Below are 18,640 nucleotides of genomic sequence, written 5' to 3'. Positions count from 1 at the left end.
AGACTGCTTGTCATCTCCTAGGACTCGATCTATCCCTGGTCATTGGTTGGGCACCAGGGCCCAGTTATACATGAGGTTTAAGTCATGCACTCTGGTCCATTGCCACTTGGATTCATCTAAGAGATCCTGGAATGGTTTGAGATTTGCGGCTGGATTGCCAGCTAGTTTGTCCAATAGATATTCAAGTACCTCCTGGAGTTCCCTTTTGTTGGTTGGAACATGGGAGTTGACTAGCTTTGGCTTCCCTTGGAGGCTTCCTGCCATCATGCAAACTGGCGCGGAGGATTGTTTTGATGGCTTGCTCATATGCTTCGTGATCAGAGAACGGCAAGTCGATTGTAGCAAGGACATGCATCCAATCCCGCTCGTCCTCTAAGCATGGGATATACGTGGTCAAGGGCCCGTAGGACTTCTTGGCCTGCACATTACCTTTGAGCATGGCAGAGATGGCATCTAAGTTGACGGATGAGGTCTTCCAGGTGTCCATCTCCACTCTCACGACGTCCGTCCTATTGCCAAGAAAAATTAAGCCGTTACCCCAATCTTCGATGACCCTAGCGTTGCGCATCCAGGGGCGGCCTAATAGGATGTCGTAGTCCACTCCCTTCATGACTATAAAGTCAACGGAGAACTGGACACCTACGATCTTCACTGGCCAATTCTTAAGCACCTCGAATGGCTTAACTCTCTCAATGTTCGGTAGTGTGACATTAAACCTAGCAGTCTCAATAGGTGGGTTTCCCCAAGTCTGAAGCACTGTGTGGCTAAGCACACTAACCCCGGCCCCCGTGTCTACGATTCCCTTCCTCGTTGTATCGCCTAAGGCTAAGACCAGTAAGACTGCATGCATCTCGGAGCCTTCCCAAAAGGCATTGACGTGCAAGGACTTAGGCGCAGTATGCAGCGTCAAACTCAGTATTTGCGTTTTTGCCTCATGGTCATGAGGGTCTGTCGTGACCTGCTCTTGTGACCCTTCAACCCACTGCTTAAGATCCTGCCATAGGGTGGGGTGCTGCCTAAGCAGATCTCCCAGACTGAGTGTTACAGGGGTAGTCACTAGCGTGGTTAGGAGATCATTAGGTGTTCGTCTCTCTCCTAACCTGGATTGTCCTGGCCAATGGCCGTGATTGAACCGTGGCCCTGTAGCAGCGCCGAGGCTTGGCCTTAGCGGTACCGCTTGTGGTACAGTTGCTTCTCTTGACTTTGGTTGTGGGAGTGAGGTCGGCGTACTTATGCTGGAGAGGTCATCGATCCCATCCTCTATGATGGGCTCAGCGTCCTTTAGGTGTTCTTGGGCTTCCTTCACCCATTCCCTCACCTTCTCTATGGCCTCTAATTGTCGCTTCGGTTGCGGGTATTCCCCTACCTTAGCGCTTCCCTTTTCAGCCGTCTTAGGGGCTGACGTCTCTGCTTTTGCGTCGGATACCTTCTTTCCAGCGGACAGAGTTGTAACACTCTCCGTCTTTAGTACGATTTTAGCTTCCGACTTCCTCTTCTGCCGTCTACGACTCTTCTTCCCTATCGAGGCTGCATCAAGATTGCTGGGTCCTGGCAGAGAGATGCCAGCCTGCTTCGTTTGGGCACAGGTCATGACTCGCAATGGGATAGGCGTAGCCTCCCCGTCGTGGTTCTCGACACCGAACAGCCCCAATGGGACAGATGGCTCATTGGCTGAACTAGATGACAGTTTTCTCCTTGGGCAGTCGACGAAAAGATGGGTGATTCCGTACTCAACGCACCTTTGGTCAGTCTTATCTCTGTTTTGTTGCTCCCTCTCAGGGCAGCGCGATGAGACATGACCTGGGTGGCCACAGGTCCAACAGGTTTGAATTGTTAGCTTGGTTGTGGCATCTAATGATTCCCACTAGTAACAAGGGTCACCAATAAAGCCATGGCTAATATTATTTACTACATTAACTAGCACCACACCTTGGTTTCTGCAAGGAACAAAAGTAGCCAAACATATCATGAAACACATCTTCTATTTCCTTGTGTCATGCTATCTATATTCTAGAGAGGAAGATTCCCAACCTTATATCTTTTAGTCTTTTCATCTAGCTTAGTGGCTTCAGCTTTCATCATGTTGAGCCAAGGAGTGGGATCATAATCCCCATCATCTAAATCACCTTCATTTAGGGATTCTTGGCATTTAGAGCCAATTGAAAAAGGATTTTGGATCAAAGGGAGGAGAATATAGGGATTTGGTTTAGGAGAAAATACAAGAGGAGGACTAGGAGGAAACAATTTTTTGTTTTCTTCATATATTTCAAACTCTTTTGTTAGAGTGACTAGTTTGGGACATAGTCTCAACTCCTTTTGGACTAGAGGAAGATCCTCAAGAGGAATGCCTCTTGGTGTGCCATAGAACTCCATACCTTTTTCATACTTATCCATGGTTTCTTCTGCTGCTCAAATCATGTCCTCATCCCAATCAGAGAGTTCATGCCAATCTTCTAGGACATCTAGAGCATCCCATTCTAGAGCTGGGTCATCGTGGGGAGAGGAATGCCATCCTTTAGAATTGTAATTGATATTGAGGACTTGGACCTAAAGCATAATACCATAGGCATCCTTAGGGGTGTCAAGAACAATGAGTTTTGCATTAGAAGCAGCGCTAGGGAGGTCTTTTGATAGGGTTCATGTCATTTGGTCAAACTCCATATCTTGCCAATGGTTGAGATCTATCCGATGAACATCAGTCTGCTCATTGGAGGAATCTTGGAAACAAAGACCCTTGAGATCCTTTTGAGGGGTTAACTTTGGCTTGATAGTTTAAGGAGAGGAAGGTAGAGATGATCTGCAATGATTTCTCCATATGTGTTGGATTCCTCCTAGTGACACCATCTCTTTTTAGTAGCATATAGTTTTTCATCTAAGAAAGAGTCACTACTATAGGAGGCCATGAGAGGTTGATCAGTGTAGTCCTCAGATGTATGATCCAATCCTTAAGTTCTATAGGATATTATTTAATGATTTAGAGCCACTGAGTGAGCTTAAGGGAGATCTTCTTCTTTGACATCGCCTCATAAGCCAATTGTTGGATGATATGCTAGTGATACACTTGATTCCTGGAGTGGTTGACTCTATTCTCAAGTTTGTGCTCAATAAATGTCCCAAGCTACACACAAAATGGTTGTTACTATGCCAATATGTCATTGTGAGTCAGTGTCCAATTATTCTTTTTAAAAAAATGCCAAGCTAAATCTTCTTTCAAATGAAGCACTCATGTGCATTAATTTTAATTTGATAGGATCCTTTTTCCCTTATCTTCCATCCTCTTGAGTTTTTATACTTTTCTTTTTCTCTCCTTTCATTCCTCTCATCTTATATCCTTGAAGTCTATTCTTGCTCGAGGATTGAGGCTCAAATGCTCGAGACCTCAAGTGCCACTAGACTTGATTGAGAATACTCAAGTGTCCATAGGGTGCATTCTAAAGAGCATATTTCTACCTCTTTATCTTCGCCTAGGCTTATGTCTACCTTGGTTTTTCATTCCTAAGTTTAAATCCCTCACAAGATGTCTTTATGATCGGATGTTGTCCAATTTTTTTTCTAAATTATATTTGATGAAATGAAGTGTAACAAATAGTCCAATACTCAAATATCATCAAAAAACCATTACCATTTCCTTTCACCTCCTACTCTAACTATGCTTATTTTGGAGGCTTGCTTTGCAAGCCCCTATTCATGAGCAAAATGGAGAAGCTAGCACCTTGGTTTGTTGCTTATGCTCCTTCTTAGCAATGCAACAACAAATGGTGAGGCACTTGCACACTCAACAAGGGACATGAGTAGAGCTCTTATTGTTTTAGGAGTTCCTTTGACTAACTACCTCTCTCACATATTCACTATTCTCTCCTCTTCAAACAATTAAATTCACAAGCAAACAAGATGGAAAACTAAATAGCTTTGAAGTTATAGTGGACACATCCGTTACTCCCTTCATTGTATTTATCCAAATCCAAAGTTTGAGATGGTCCCATGATCCTTGTGCAACCTCCTCCACTCCAAGAGCTTGATCCATGCTTGGCTCACTTCAAGCTCCAACCTCCATAGCCAACAAGAAGGAGGAGGAGGAGGAGATGGAGAAGTCAAGACACACTTCATCCATATCCCTCACCCTCTCAACATATATATATATATATATATATATATATATATATATATATATATATATATATATATATATATATATATATCCTCTATGTGTGTGTCTGTGTGTAAGCAAACAAGAAGCTTTGATACACACACAAGAATGATTCTTCCATTATTTTTCCAAGCTTATATACATGGCCACATCTTGAGGGATTCTCTTCTATATTAGGTACCTATTTGTGGGTTGGCACTTTGGATGGTTGTTTGACCTTGAGGCACTTGCTTTTAGGGACATTGTCCTTCCTAAATTCCTAGAGACTCTTTTACAACCTGTATAGGGACCCCTACAACAGATTATATTATGACTAATCATTTGGGGACATTCCACAAATTCTTAATTTTAAAAATGAATAAATAGAGATATTTTATTACCATTGGGATTTGCCATAATAAATTCTCCTTGATTTTGACAACCATTGATGGTCACATGAACCTTCATTGCTTCTTTTTTTGTACATGCAAGGGCATCCTGTTTTCACATGGTGGTAAACAAGGATGGCATGGAATATTTTTATGCTTCAACTCCTAATAGGTTGGTAGGTGCCCCCCTCTCTCTCTCTTGTTGGGACTTCAAGCTCTTGTGTGTGACCAACAGTGTCTTAGCTATGTCTAGCTATTGACTTTAGGCTGTGTGTGAATGGTCTGTAGACCTTAGAGCATTGTATTTACTTTAGTTATATGTGATATGGAATAATATAAAGAAAAGAGAAGAGATCACACAGCTTCTCTCTGTTGCTCCAACCCTTCTCTTTGTCTCTCTCTTAACATGGTATCAGAGCCATCTTGGATGGGTTCTCTGCATCTTAACAAAGTGAAGAAGACCTGAATATTGAAGAGATAGGATCTTTGTGAAGAGAAGCAGGCTGCCATTGTTCATGTTGTCAAGTCATTCGTGTTTCTCTTTGCTATTGGAGTGTGCCTGGGTCCTGTCTCTGGAGCATTTGGAGGCTTCATTGACCACATTAGAGAGAGCCACTGATCATCATTCTGTTGGAGATTTGCTGGAATACACCCCAAGCTGCATCATGTGATTGTGCTTGCTGTCAAAATGGTTTCCCATGGCTACTAATCAACACAATAATCACTGCTCAAGTGATCTATAGCTTGCATACATACTTTGGAAGGTACTTTGATGACCTAACATGCCAATGCTTGACTTGGAGATGAGATATGAATTGATCTACAAGTACATAGATCTGGAACAGAGAATGAATTGCTGTAAATAGTGAATATATAGCATACATTGGATCTTAGTTGAAGCATTGAAGCTATCTAACATGCATTCTTGGCTCCATTGAAGTGTAGACACATCCTGGAAGACATATGTATTGTGTCTTATGCATTTGAGTTGCAATTTCTTGGACAAAACATTCAGATTTGAGAGTTTGTGATAGGTTAAAAACTATCATAAAACTGTGGACATCAAGCACTCATTGGTCCTAAAGTATTACATAACATTGGTTAGCTTTTGTCAAATGTATGACATGGCATATGTCTACTGAATGTCTAGAGGATTGAGATGAGCATTCAATGCTCATGAAAGCTAAAGTTTGAATTTGCAAACAAATGCATTGATATTATCTTGGCTGGTTACAAACAAGGAATGCATTCTACGACATTGTCTGTTGAAGACAGAGTGTCTATGGTTGTCTATATGGTCATGTATTGACCCCTACATTTGATAGCACATGTATGAAGTACTTTTAGGACATTTTGGAGCTAGATAAACTTGGTTTGATTGAGTATTGGATGACTACGCCTGCAAGCAAGGTACTTAATACTTGTACTTGGTGTATATGCACTGAATTGTGCCTGCATGATCATGTATGGACTCCTACATGTACTAGCAGATGTCTGAGAGTTTTTGGAGCATGTATGACATGTATACATCTCAATTTTGGCCTTGAAAGAGCTGGTGTTCATTGACACTCTCCAAATTCCAGACTACATGTTTGGTTGACTACAGTAAGGTTGCATGATACAGAGTTACATCAACTACATGGTCAATGTGTTGATTGATGTATCTACAGGTTATGCCACATGTTTGTGGATGGTCTTAAGAAGTTAATGGGCTGAATTACCTTGATTACAACAGACAATTAATTGTGAAATTTTTTCATAAATAGTCAAAGATTGTAGTAGGTCAGATAGACTTGTTGGCTTGTAAGAAGTCAAGCATTGACTAGCCATTGTTTGTTACAATATGGCAAATGCAGACAGGACCAACAACATAACCCAGATAGTGGGGGAAAAGCTTGACAGTAATAATTATACCATATGGAAGTTCCACATGGAGAACTTCTTGATAGGTAAAGGATATTAGGACTTGTGACAAGTGTTGAAACTGAACCTGAAATACCAAAGAGGAATCCTACAGCTGATCAAAGACGAGTGTATCGAGCTTGGTTGGAAAGTGCTCGCAGGGTGCTACACTGGTTATCTTTGTGTATCTTGGATGCTATGGTAATGCAGATCATGAATTGCAAGTCACCAATAGATGCATGGAACATATTGATCAGGTATTATGGCACAACTACCGTTGCCATGAAGATACAGTTAAATTAAAAATTCAACAACATGGAGAGAAAAGGCAGATCTATACAAGATTATGTCATAGAGATTAAGACTATTGCGGATCAATTAACATCCATTGGCACACAGGTTGAGGATGAAGACATGGTTGCAGTGACATTAAATGGTTTGGGATTTGAATATAAGTCATTTGATACTTCATATCTGCACAGGCTAAAATGCCAGATTTCAATGAGTTGGTTGCATTGCTTATTCATGAGGAAGTTAAACTTGGCTTGGTTACAGGTTCTAGTAGCTCTAAGAGCAAGGATGCTATCTTTTATTCGCATCAACGCGGCCGTGGTAGCCATGGTAGAGGTTATGGTTCTAGTAGAGGAAGCAAGCAAAATGTATCTTATGGTAATAATAACCAGCAGGGTTCAAATGCAAGAGGAGGTGGAAAATTTAGAGGCAGGGGGAGATCTAGCCCTAGAGGCAGAGGCTCCTAGCAGCAGCAACATCCATATGACAATCCTAAAATAAGGATAGGGATTGTCACTATTGTGAAAAGTACGGTCATATTACCAAGGATTGCTGGAAGAAGCAAGGCAATCAAAAGGGCAAGCAACATGGACATTATGCATCGTCGATTTAGACAAATCATGCTTTTGGGGATAGATTGTTTGCCATGACATATGTGAAAGATAGGACTCCTAAGAAGTCTACTGAGGATGTTGTTTGGTATATTGATTTAGGGGCATGGAATCATTCGACCCCTCATGGTGACTGGTTTATTGACATGGTGCTTGAGAGGAATGGCTATGTATGCACAGGGGATGACCCGCATCATAGCATTGAACATAAAGGCAATGTGCCTTTTGTAATCCATGATGGTAAGAAGAAAAACTTACATGATGTACTGCATGTTCCGTCAACCACTAAAAATCTATTGTTTGTGGGCCAGATGACTGAGTAGAATTTGCATGTTAGGTTTAATAAGAATGGTTGCTTCATTGAGGAGTTTGGTAATGGCAAACAAAGCTCTGGTAGTGCTAGTTATCTATGTTGATGATTTGATAATCACACGTGATGATGACTTAGGGATACAGCATGTTATGCAAATGCTGAAATATAAATTTGATATGAAAGACTTAGGTGAACTGAAGTACTTCTTGGGTATTGAGGTGATCAAAGTTGAAAATGGTTTATGGCTGATGCAGAAACACTATGCCATGGAAATGCTAAAGAAATATGGCATGGCTGAATGCAAACCACTGGATACACCTCTTGATTAGAATGTCAAGTTGGACGTTAGCATTGGAGCTGAAATTGATGATGTGACTACGTACAACATGCAGATGGTTGGAAATCTAATCTACTTGACCATCACTAGACCTAACTTGAGTTATGCTGTTGGGCTCATAAGTCAGTTCATGAAGAAACTGAAAAAGCCACATTTGGATGCTGTTAGGCAGATTATGAGACATGTAAAGTCCATTGTAGATTATGAGCTATTTTATGTGAAAGATAAGCCCTTGACACTGGTTGGATACACGGATGCAGATTGGGCAGGATGCTTACATGACTGTAGATCTACAAGTGGTTATGCTTTTGGATTTGGAAGTGGAATGATCAGTTGGAGCAGCAAGAAGCAACCAACGATTGCATTGTCTAGCACGTACAAGGGTGATGCATTGGTGGCAGCATGTGAGATTGCATGGTTGCTCAAGCTTGTGGTTGATTTGGACATACAAGTGGATGTTCCAGTGACCTTGTTATGCAATAATCTCAGTAGTGTACTACTGGCAACAAATCCAGTTTATCATGCCAGGACTTAACACATTGAAGTACACTACCATTTTATCAGAGAGATGGTTCTTGCAGAGAAAGTAGATCTTATGCATGTGAAGACTGATAAACACGTTGCATATATCTTTACCAAGTCTTTGGGTAAATATAAGTTCAGTTAATTTCGACAGCTACTTGGTGTATAGGTTTTATCTTGAGCTTGAGGGGGAGTGTTGGGACTTCAAGCTCTTGTGTGTGATCGACAGTGTCTTACCTGTGTCTAGTTGTATTAGCAAGTGTGGGACATTAAATAAGTTAGTGACTTTAGGCTATGTGTGAACGGTTTGTAGACCTTAGAGTTTTGTATTCACTTTAGTTATATGTGATATGGAATATTATAAAGAAAAGAGAAGAGAGCACACGGCTTCTCTTTGTTGCTCCAACCCTTCTCTCTCTCTCTCTCTCTCTCTCTCTCTCTCTCTCTCTCTCTCTCTCTCTCTCTCTCTCTCTCTCTCTCTCTCCCTCTCCCTCTCCCTCTCCCTCTCCCTCTCCCTCTCCCTCTCCCTCTCCCTCTCCCTCTCCCTCTCCCTCTCCCTCTCCCTCTCCCTCTCCCTCTCTCTCTCTCTCTCTCTCTCTCTCTCTCTCTCTCTCTCTCTCTCTCTCTCTCTCTCTCTCTCTCTCTCTCTCTCTCTCTCTCTCTCTCTCTCTCTCTCTCAATTTTCATTGTAAACGAAAAATTTTCTTTTCACAAGGATCAAAATATGGTACCTTGTAATTTCTAGCTCTAATGTTGTAGCGATTTAAATATGAATACCACGTGTAGTGTGTCATTTTTTAATTTTTTTTTAAAAAATTGGGGTTGACTTGATATTACTATCAACATATGTCTACAAAGCATCAAAAGAATGGTAGGGGCTATGCACCAAAACAATTAATTGCATGCTTTTCTAAGCATCTTATAACCAACTCTATACCCAAAGCTCTTTTTCCTTTGGAAGCGAAGGATAGAGAGTCTATCTTACACAACATCCAAAAACAATATCCATTTTGTTCCTCTTCTCCTTAGTTATGACTAACCTATTCCTCTTATTCCATATGGACCTAATTGCAACATTTCTAATTGTGTTCTAGACTTTAAGTGATTACTTGTCCAAAGATCCCCTACCTCCCAAAAGAGTTATCTTGAGGTTTATGTTTGCCTTCACACTTGCCTCATGAACCCATTTTTACATCTTGATCCATAGACCTTACAAAAAGGGTCAATGCCACAAAGCGTGAGGAATGTTCTCCTTTTTTAAAAGATACATCAGGCACCAAGGTGAGACATTCATGAATCTCTGTAGTCTATATTTGATGCTTAGTTTCTTTGAGGTCATTCCACAAGAGTATGTTTATCTTGGTTGTTCTGATCAACTCAACTTCTACTTCCATGTTTTCATCTAGATCCTAAGATTTCTTTGCATTCCACATTGAACTCACTAAACATGTGGTGTTTCATGTGATCAAAATCCTCACGGCCCTTTAAGGTTGCACCTTTTTGCCTTTAGTAAGCACATGTGACTTTAGGGGCCAATTGGGGTCAACTATGGTGGATGTAGGTTAGTGGTGGTTAGCTCTAACCTATAGGACCTCCTACATCCATCTACCTTTAGCTACTTTTATATTGTATCTTATTTGTATGGACTAGATGTCCATCCATTTTAGCTTTTGGTGATTTCAAATGTCTACCCACATCTTGACTCCTTTCTTGCACAAATCCTTAGACATGTTCTAGTCTTTGACAATAGCAAGGAGGATTGCATCCTAGACAAGATTTTTCAATAGTTGTATATCTTGCACTAAAGAAGCATCCCCTGTTCTAATCTTCTAACCATTTAAGTCTCTTAAGAACTTATTTCCACCTCTTTAGTGTGTTGTTCACTACTTCTTAGGGGATCTTAAAGTCAATTCTACCAAAAGTATATCTTGCCAATAAGGAGGAGCCCACTTGCCCTTTGTTGGTGGTTCCTTGGGCCACCATCATGAGGAGTTGAATGGCAATGTGCAGTACTTTGTCTCATTGTTTTGCAAGGTTTCTAGTATTTCCTATTTCACTTTTACTTTTTACTACTCATTGCACTTCTTTTTGTGATATGATTATGAACTATTTTAAACATTGAATTATAAAATGAATGCAAACTATAAAAGGTATGCACATGAGATATAATCATGTCTTTTTTAGAAAGATAATGATGTTAAATATTTGTTTGCTCCATCAAAGTGATCTTCAAAAATCCTTATTACCAACATTCTATGCTATCACAAAAAGTAATAGAGAAATGATTAGCTACCATAAGGGGGAACTCCAACTTGTGCTATAAGAAAAGCTATCCATAGATGATGCATTAAAAAAAAGTGAACATATGTTTAAATAGAGATAGCACATGACTCATTTCTTATAAGAAAATGGACATCTTTTTGTATCTTCCTAGGTGTAAACTTATTTTCCTAAGGCTCTTTAATATGTGTATCATACTTAGCTTGAAGATAAAATAGTCCTTCAAACCAAAGATTCTCTTATGCCTAAATGGACAATTTTGAGTCTTTCATCTTCCTAGGTGTAAACTTATTTTTCTAAGGCTCTTTAATATGCGTATCATACTTAGCTTGAAGATAAAACAGTCCTTGAAACCAAAGATTCTCTTATGCCTAAATGGAAAATTTTGAGTCTTTCTAAGTTGCCAAATTGATAGCAAGCTATAAGATCTCTTAATTGTATCTCATTTACTAATTTTATATCTTTACCATCTTGTAATGTGAAAACACATGCATCTATGATTTTAGCTTTTCCATTCATGACTTGAAACAACATCTTATGTTTCGATCTTTCCCTCTTAGGTCTTTATATTTCCATTCTTTTAGTATGATTTGTGCTTTTATGTTTGTTGATGTGTATGCTTTGAGATTGTTTTTTAGTTTTACATCATAATCATGTTTCTCATAACACAAATGTTAAATCTTTTATCTTGTGCATTGTCTTTAGTATCTTGGGTATTGCATTTTGTGTCGTGTTTGTCTTGGATCTTGTATCTCAAGTCTAAGTCATCTATTCAAACTAAGAGGGGAATACTTCTAATAAAATAATCAAATTCATCTCTTCCAACTAAGATATTTGTGGCCCTTAAATTTTGTGGTGGAATCCATTGACTTTCTTACAAAAAATTGACATAATATTGATCTAAATTTAAATTGTGGATTGGATCTCCACATTGATTTCATTTCTTATTCTTTATTCAATGCATAAAACAAGTTTAAAAATTATGTGATCTCTAAATGCCATCATTGCACTAATAATATGCAAGAGCAAACAAAAAAAAAGTTGATACAATGAGGACTTTTTACAATGAAATGTCAATGTTGAAAGTAGATGAATTACAATGGTGGTGATATGTGATGGCTACACAATCTCACAACCATTGTGGCATAAAAGAACAAGCATATGTCTTTAGTCATTCAAGGTATTTATGTGGACCTTCAAGTAATTATTTCACATGGGTTGTTTTACATGGTGGGTACGTTCACATGGGTATATTTCAAGAGTTACTTTGCAAATTTGTTGAGTTTTTAGAAGAAAACTTATTATGAATTGAATGTTTGGAAAATTGAAAATAGTAATCTACTCAAAAAGTCATTAGAATGTGCACTTACCAAATTTTAGTTCTTGTAAGTGTGATAAAAGCATGTACACTTTTGTTATGTGTTTAAGCATCTTGAACTTGAAACATATTGGCTGTTTTTGTGGGAAGTCTTCGTGACTATCATTCCATAGTGGTTGCAAGAGGATACATGTGCTGATTTTGAAGGGGGTCTCTTTGTGTAAAAGATAACATCAACTCCATGGATAGTCATTGTGGTAGTTAGCTTCAATACTTTCTCCTTCAGGAGAAGAGCAACACATATTGTTCTAGTGTAACATTTTCCATGTTATGGAGTGTAGCCTTAGTAAGGTGTATACTCTTTTGGAAGAGTTACTGGTAGAGTTGCTAGAAAGAGGACATTGCGTGCAGAAGGTTTGAGTGCTCTCAGTAGTTATATCATAATAGAGGGTAGCATTGCCTATGCATATCTAGTGCTAGACATCAATTGGTCTTAGTTGTGCAAGGGTTGTTTGCCTTGACTCATCAGCCTTGTAGTTTACCTTGACTCATCACCCACATAGCTTGACTAACCCACTAGCCACCCACATATATTATATAGGATAATTTTATAGGTCTTTCAAGGAATATTTGTTATATTGGGTGGCCACTAGCCCTAGACCTTGCCAATAAGGACATATGATAGCTTGCCACCTCAATGTAGTGTGCCTTGGGTGTATACTCTGCTAGCCTTCATTAACTCTTTCCCACTTGACCCAATGGTGAAGTCCACATAGGTCATCTCATAATAATATGGTATATAAGGCTAGAACTCTTCCAACATATAGACTAGAAACTCTACCAATGTGCAATACCCATCATGGATGGGGGTCTTACAACATTGATGTGCACTTGGGTCATAGGCAAGCAACTTAGAGGTAGGTACTTGAGTGACCTCCACAAACAGAAGCCTTCATACATGACTTTTGTAAATCAAGTGCTTCTTCCACACCACTTATAGCTTATGCCAAGTCTACATAAGCTCATATATGTCAACTCTCTAAAGTCAAGTGGCTCTTCCAAAGGCTACTAGTGGATTATGCAAAGTCTTCCTATGTCGGTACATCTCTATTATAAGTAGAGCCACCAATAGTAGGCCTCAAAACACTACATCATTGTAGTGTTAATCAACCAATGTTCCTAGAGATGCATAAAAATGCCTAGTATCCAATGAACTCAACAAAGCCTAGCCCATGTGTTGTGTTAACTAATATGTTGAAATCTTCTCTCTCTCTCCAAATTGACTATTAGAGCAACAAGCTCATGACCATATATGATTTAACAAGCTATCATGTACGTTTGAAAAATATCAAACAAGTAAATAACCTTGTATCATTTTCTTCTTAAAATGTATGCAAGAATGCCATTATAGATCTTAAGCTAGAACTATACTATGGATCCATCCATGACAAGTCCATGTTTTTATGAAAGGTGCACACTAATTGAATGGAACTTCCACCTCTTGATCTAAAATTACATTTCTTTTAAGCTTGTATTGCACCTCCTAACTGTGAAATGTCCACCATTATGTCATAGAGCCAACAAGGAAATCCCATCTAGTGGTGATGAATAATGTTAGGCTATGGTTGTCAAAGGCATTTATGTCTAAAGAGATGATTCCATGAGCTTCATCCATCAAAATTCTAGGTGAAGCCCATCTAGTTGCATGTGAATGGTGTCAATTCCATAATTGTACTAAATGGATGATTCCTTGAACTTCTCTAGATTGTTTTTCCCATCATCACCACAAAAACACACATTTGTTTGGCAAGTATGGGCTAGATTGAGAGCATTAAGACATTAGAAACTTAGTTTGAATTTTTAGTAGTTAACAAACACCACAAATCTAAACTGGCTTTCAAAAGGACCATTAGCTTAATTGTAATGCAACAAACACAATAGTTGCAACTTTGCTCGAATACACTGTTTGAGGAAGCAACTAACACCAACTGTATTCATGAGCTAGAAGCTCAAAACACATACACACACATGTGCAGGCATTGCGCATGTGCACATGCACATGCACACACGCGCATGTGCATGCACTCACGCACACACACATGCGCATGCACGCACACAACGACTATCAAACATAGGAATTCTCTATATTGAATTTTCTTCACTAATACAATTCTAACAAAAGTCACATTGACACTTTAACATGCTACACACAAGGAGCTAATTAAGAATATGGTCCTACTTTAAGAAAATTTCCATGTGCAAATTCAGATGGATTCAATTGGTTGAGGTAGTATAGACAATTACCACTATGGTCCTACTTTAAGAAATTTTCCATGTGCAATTTGAGATGAATTCAATTACTTGGAGTAGTCTCGATGATGAACATGTCTCTTATGAGTTTATGCACTTTGTAGAGTTCATACGGGATGGCCTTCAAAAAGAAAAAATGGACCAATCCTTGAATGTTCCCCACTCACATTGGCAAGCATATTTTAGGTACTTAATAGTGCTTGCTCTTCTTGCATTTTTGTTGTTGCTCCCATGGAATGTGCAACCAATTGCGTACAATCCACTAGCGTGAAGGAGCTAGAAGAGTGTTAATAAATAGATGTTTAAATCTTGCATTTGAGACTCCATCTACTGTTAATAGTGAGAAGGGATATGCTTATGCAAGGAGTTTTCCGAAATTCTTCTTACTTGTGCACTTCTGAGTCTGCTCTATGAAAGAAATGAGAGATTGTAGACAGAGACAAAAAATGATGGCAAGTAAATGGTTCCAGCTTGAGAAGCAAGGTTTGAACTTGTATCCTTTACTCAATGGAGTAGTACATCAGGTAGGCAGGTAGGTAGGTATTTGATACTAGACTCTCGATTGTGAAAACTTCGCGAGTGGCCACGACGACAACGAACGGGTGAGCTGAATGGTTTGGGGGTGATGCAAGAGCGCATGGACAGACTCTAAAGAGGAGGACCAAAAAGAATGTGAACTAGTGGTAGTGGTAGCAGTACTAGGTGTAGCTAGAAGGCGCGGGAAGGTTTTGAACTGAAAAAGGGAATGGGAAAGTATCCTACCTAGCAGACTCCAGCTATAGTATGTTCTCTCTCTCCATCTCTCTCTCTCTCTCCCCCTCTCCGATGCAAAGGAACACACCAACTGCTGTGTAGTTCCATCATCAACCTTCTCTCTTCCAACTAAAATCTATCCGTTACTCCATCTCCTTTCCTCTTTCTTTTTAAAATTTCTTTCTTCTGTGTCTTTGGGTTGCTTTTTCGCGTTCTCTTCGATCCACACTGTGGCAGATCTGACTTGTGTGCCACATTATGGCTGCTCATCAGGTGAGACATCCCTCTGGGTTTGTGTGTGCTTGTACAGGCTAACCATGGCAGCTCTGATATGGCTATCGTTTGTTTTCTCTTTGTTTGGGGGACAGTCCCACATCAAAGGATTGGACTCCTGGCAATGGGAGCATCAGGATCCTCTCTCTCTTCACAAAGGCTTGGAGGCCATCGCCACCTCCTTGTCCCTGCTCAGCGACTCTCTGGGTACGGCCATGGAGGTAATCCCATCAATAAATCGCTCCTTTGCATCCCCCTTATTTTGACTGGTTCTTTCTTGCAGCATCTCCTCAATCAAATAATAATCGATCACTCTTTGTTTTCCATTACTCTTCACAATTCCTGGGAAATCATGTGTGGCTCGGATAGGGAGTCTTATTATTGTCTGCTACCGCTCCCTTTTCTAAAAATTTTGGGAAAATTGGGTATTCTCCCTGTTTTATTTTTAAATTTATGCTGGGGTGAAATTGGATGTGCTCTTGCAGGAGAGTCTCCGCCTTGTGGAGATGAAGAAAAAACAGCAGCTTGCTATGAAGGAGGAGCTTGAAAACAGCTCTTCATCATCTTCGCCATCTGCATTATTAGAAGAGAAGCCCCAACAGCAGCAGCAGCAGCAGCAGCAGTCACAACAACAAAAGAACACCCCTATGAAGGCTTCTCATGATGTAATGATCTGTCCCTTATTAGCATTGTTTTTTTTCCTAACACTCAGGAGGGCATGATGCGCATAAGTAAGGCACGATCACATTGAAATTGGCTCAAAACATGCATGCAATCGACTCAAAACATGCTTGGCTCTGTGCAATTGCATGAACAATGCACGCGAGGCTATGCATAATTTGAGGCCCAGGAGTGCATTTGAAGGGATTGTGGAGAAGGCACGAGAGTGGGTAAAAGTTAAGCTCTCTGATAAATTCTGGTTAATTGGGGGGTAATCGGGGTGCAGGTGGCCATAGCCATGGCGTCCAAGGCTAAGTTGTTGCTGCGTGAGCTGAGAAGAGTGAAGGCAGAACTGGAGTACAGTAAAGAGCGCTGCGCACAGCTGGACGCCGAGAACAAAAGGCTGAGAGAGAACGCCAACAAGGACCACGATGACACACACGAAGAAGATGACTTGGTAAAGACGCTTTGTTGCCCCAACCATAACTTTTTTAGGACCTGATCATATCATGCACAGTAACTACCCAATTGTGAAAGTAGTAGCTTATCTCTCTTGGTGTGGGGTTAATATACTTTTGAATTTGTTTTAATGCAAGAACTTCATAAACCATCCTCCAAGTGTAAGGTTCATTAGAGACCTCCAAGTTACCTCATACGCAATATATATATATATATATATATATATATATATATATATAGATGTATGTCTTACGAGGCCCTTAGGGATAACGGGTCACCAAGAACATACATTTGACAATAGGATGAGAGGTTTATATTGTGGCCTTTTATCGATTTTGTCCTATCATTAGTACTTTAGAGTGGAGGGGTTATTGGGGTCATGGCTTGTGTCAATTATTAAGGAATGTTGCAACACTATTTTTGTTGGTCCTATTGCCTCTCACATGGCATGCTAAGAATTGTTTAAACATGTAGGAACATTTTAAGCACTTAGTAGTAGGGCACATTGCAAAGTAGTTGGGCGACAATGCAAACTAGCTAGATGGCTATGCATAAAATGAGATAAGTAGTCTTTACACAATGCTCAATTGTGAGAGAGCTGGGATGATAATGCTAATGGGGTGTTCTTCCTTGTGTGTAGCTCATTATTATTGTGATGCATTAAATACACGGTCTAGGATGCATTAACTTGTTATGCATGTAAACTCAATTGTGTGATGAAAGGTGTTTTCAGAACGTGCATCATTATTTATACAAAGTAGTGATAATTTTTGAAAGACATGATCATTTGCTTAATTTACGTACTTAAATGTTACAATTTGACCTTGCATTAAAGGTTTAGCTAGACTTGGTCACATTGTAATAAGACTATTTGCTTACTTTACATAGTGGATGTTTTAATTGATTTCGCATCAAAGGTTTGGTTAGGCTGTCACATTGAAAACAAGAGTATACTTTCTTTCCAACAACCCATCACACCAATTGCATTTCAACTTTTCCATAGAGCACTCAAGCAATTAACATTTTTCAAAAAGTTCACATCGATTTCTTTCATGTCATTAGGTGAGGCTTCAACTTGAGACCCTTCTTGCGGAGAAGGCAAGATTAACTCAAGAAAATGCAGCTTATGCTAGGGAGAATCAATTTTTACATGAAGTGGTGCAATATCATCAATTAACCTTGCAAAATGTGGTTTTAGATGAAGGTTTATTTGAAGATGCATTGGATCCTATCATAGATCATGGTCCTATTGATGTGGAGTTAGCAATATGAATTTTGAGGGCGTGGAATTGGAATGGACATAAGTGAGTGTAGTTATCATATCAAATTTTGAGGGTTAGTGAGTGTAGTTATCCTTAGGAGCAACGTGTAAATATCATTTCTTTGGTGTTGTAAGTAACGACATACACAAATGCTTGCAACTTACACAATGACATACACAATGCTTTCAATTTACACAATATCATGCCAAATTGGTTGATGTACAATTGACTTCATTTTTACTTCTCTCAAGCCTTGGATTGATGTACTTTTAATCATAAAAGGTTGATTTGAAGCTCTCTTTGTGACATTTTGGTAATCCACTTCATTTGTGTGTGCACATCTTGTGTTTATGAGGTACAATTTCAATTCCATGGTTGTTTAATAAATCGTTTGATTAAAATGGTGGAAAGATGAGTTGCTTAAAGTAAGGCTTGCAAATAAAACATTAAATAGTTGTGCTACATTGTTATGTAACCCCTTGTATTGTAGGGAGTCTTTGACGCTTTCTTAGACTAAGTAGATGGTTGTTTATGGATGTGGACGTGGGTACTTTGACAAGTAGATATGGAAGGTGTTTTTTCTAATGGTTAGGGAATTATAATTGTTTATTATGATTGATTGCTTCCTTGTAAACAAAAGATGTGAGCATCATGCATCATATGATACTAAAAGTAAGAAAATTTGGGCGTTTTGATATTTTTATCTAGCATTTTGATATTTTTATCTAGTAGGCCTAGTTATAATCAAGTGTTCACAAGTGTGACAATGAGAGGTTTCCTTGTAAACAAAAGATGTGAGCATCATGCATCGTATGATACTAAAAGTAAGAAAAT

General features: G+C 39.3%; 1 protein-coding gene across 1 annotated transcript; it reads left to right on the top strand.

Moving 5' to 3' along the window:
- The first annotated feature begins 15,168 nt into the window (after window positions 1-15,168).
- LOC148014693 (uncharacterized) lies at window positions 15,169-18,040 on the top strand. Its single transcript, XM_087667304.1, has 5 exons — window positions 15,169-15,425; window positions 15,521-15,646; window positions 15,911-16,090; window positions 16,372-16,542; window positions 17,607-18,040. The coding sequence occupies exons 1-5, from the start codon at window positions 15,411-15,413 to the stop codon at window positions 17,814-17,816; spliced, it is 702 nt and encodes a 233-aa protein (XP_087523430.1). The 5' UTR covers window positions 15,169-15,410; the 3' UTR covers window positions 17,817-18,040.
- Window positions 18,041-18,640: the final 600 nt, after the last annotated feature.

Source organism: Lygodium microphyllum, chromosome 25 (genome assembly GCF_053477565.2).
Source record: "Lygodium microphyllum isolate KBCC chromosome 25, Lygodium_microphyllum_v1.1.10, whole genome shotgun sequence".
Classification (NCBI taxonomy): Eukaryota; Viridiplantae; Streptophyta; class Polypodiopsida; order Schizaeales; family Lygodiaceae; genus Lygodium; species Lygodium microphyllum.
The sequence above is the reverse complement of the archived record's forward strand: the minus strand, read 5'-3'. Positions and strand labels throughout refer to the sequence as shown.

What these genes read in the sequence shown, in the direction of transcription:
- LOC148014693 (XM_087667304.1), top strand. An exon ending in CTATGAAGGCTTCTCATGAT is followed by an intron (nt 16,091 to 16,371) that starts GTAATGATCTGT and finishes ATCGGGGTGCAG; the next exon opens with GTGGCCATAGCCATGGCGTC. An exon ending in CACACGAAGAAGATGACTTG is followed by an intron (nt 16,543 to 17,606) that starts GTAAAGACGCTT and finishes TCATGTCATTAG; the next exon opens with GTGAGGCTTCAACTTGAGAC.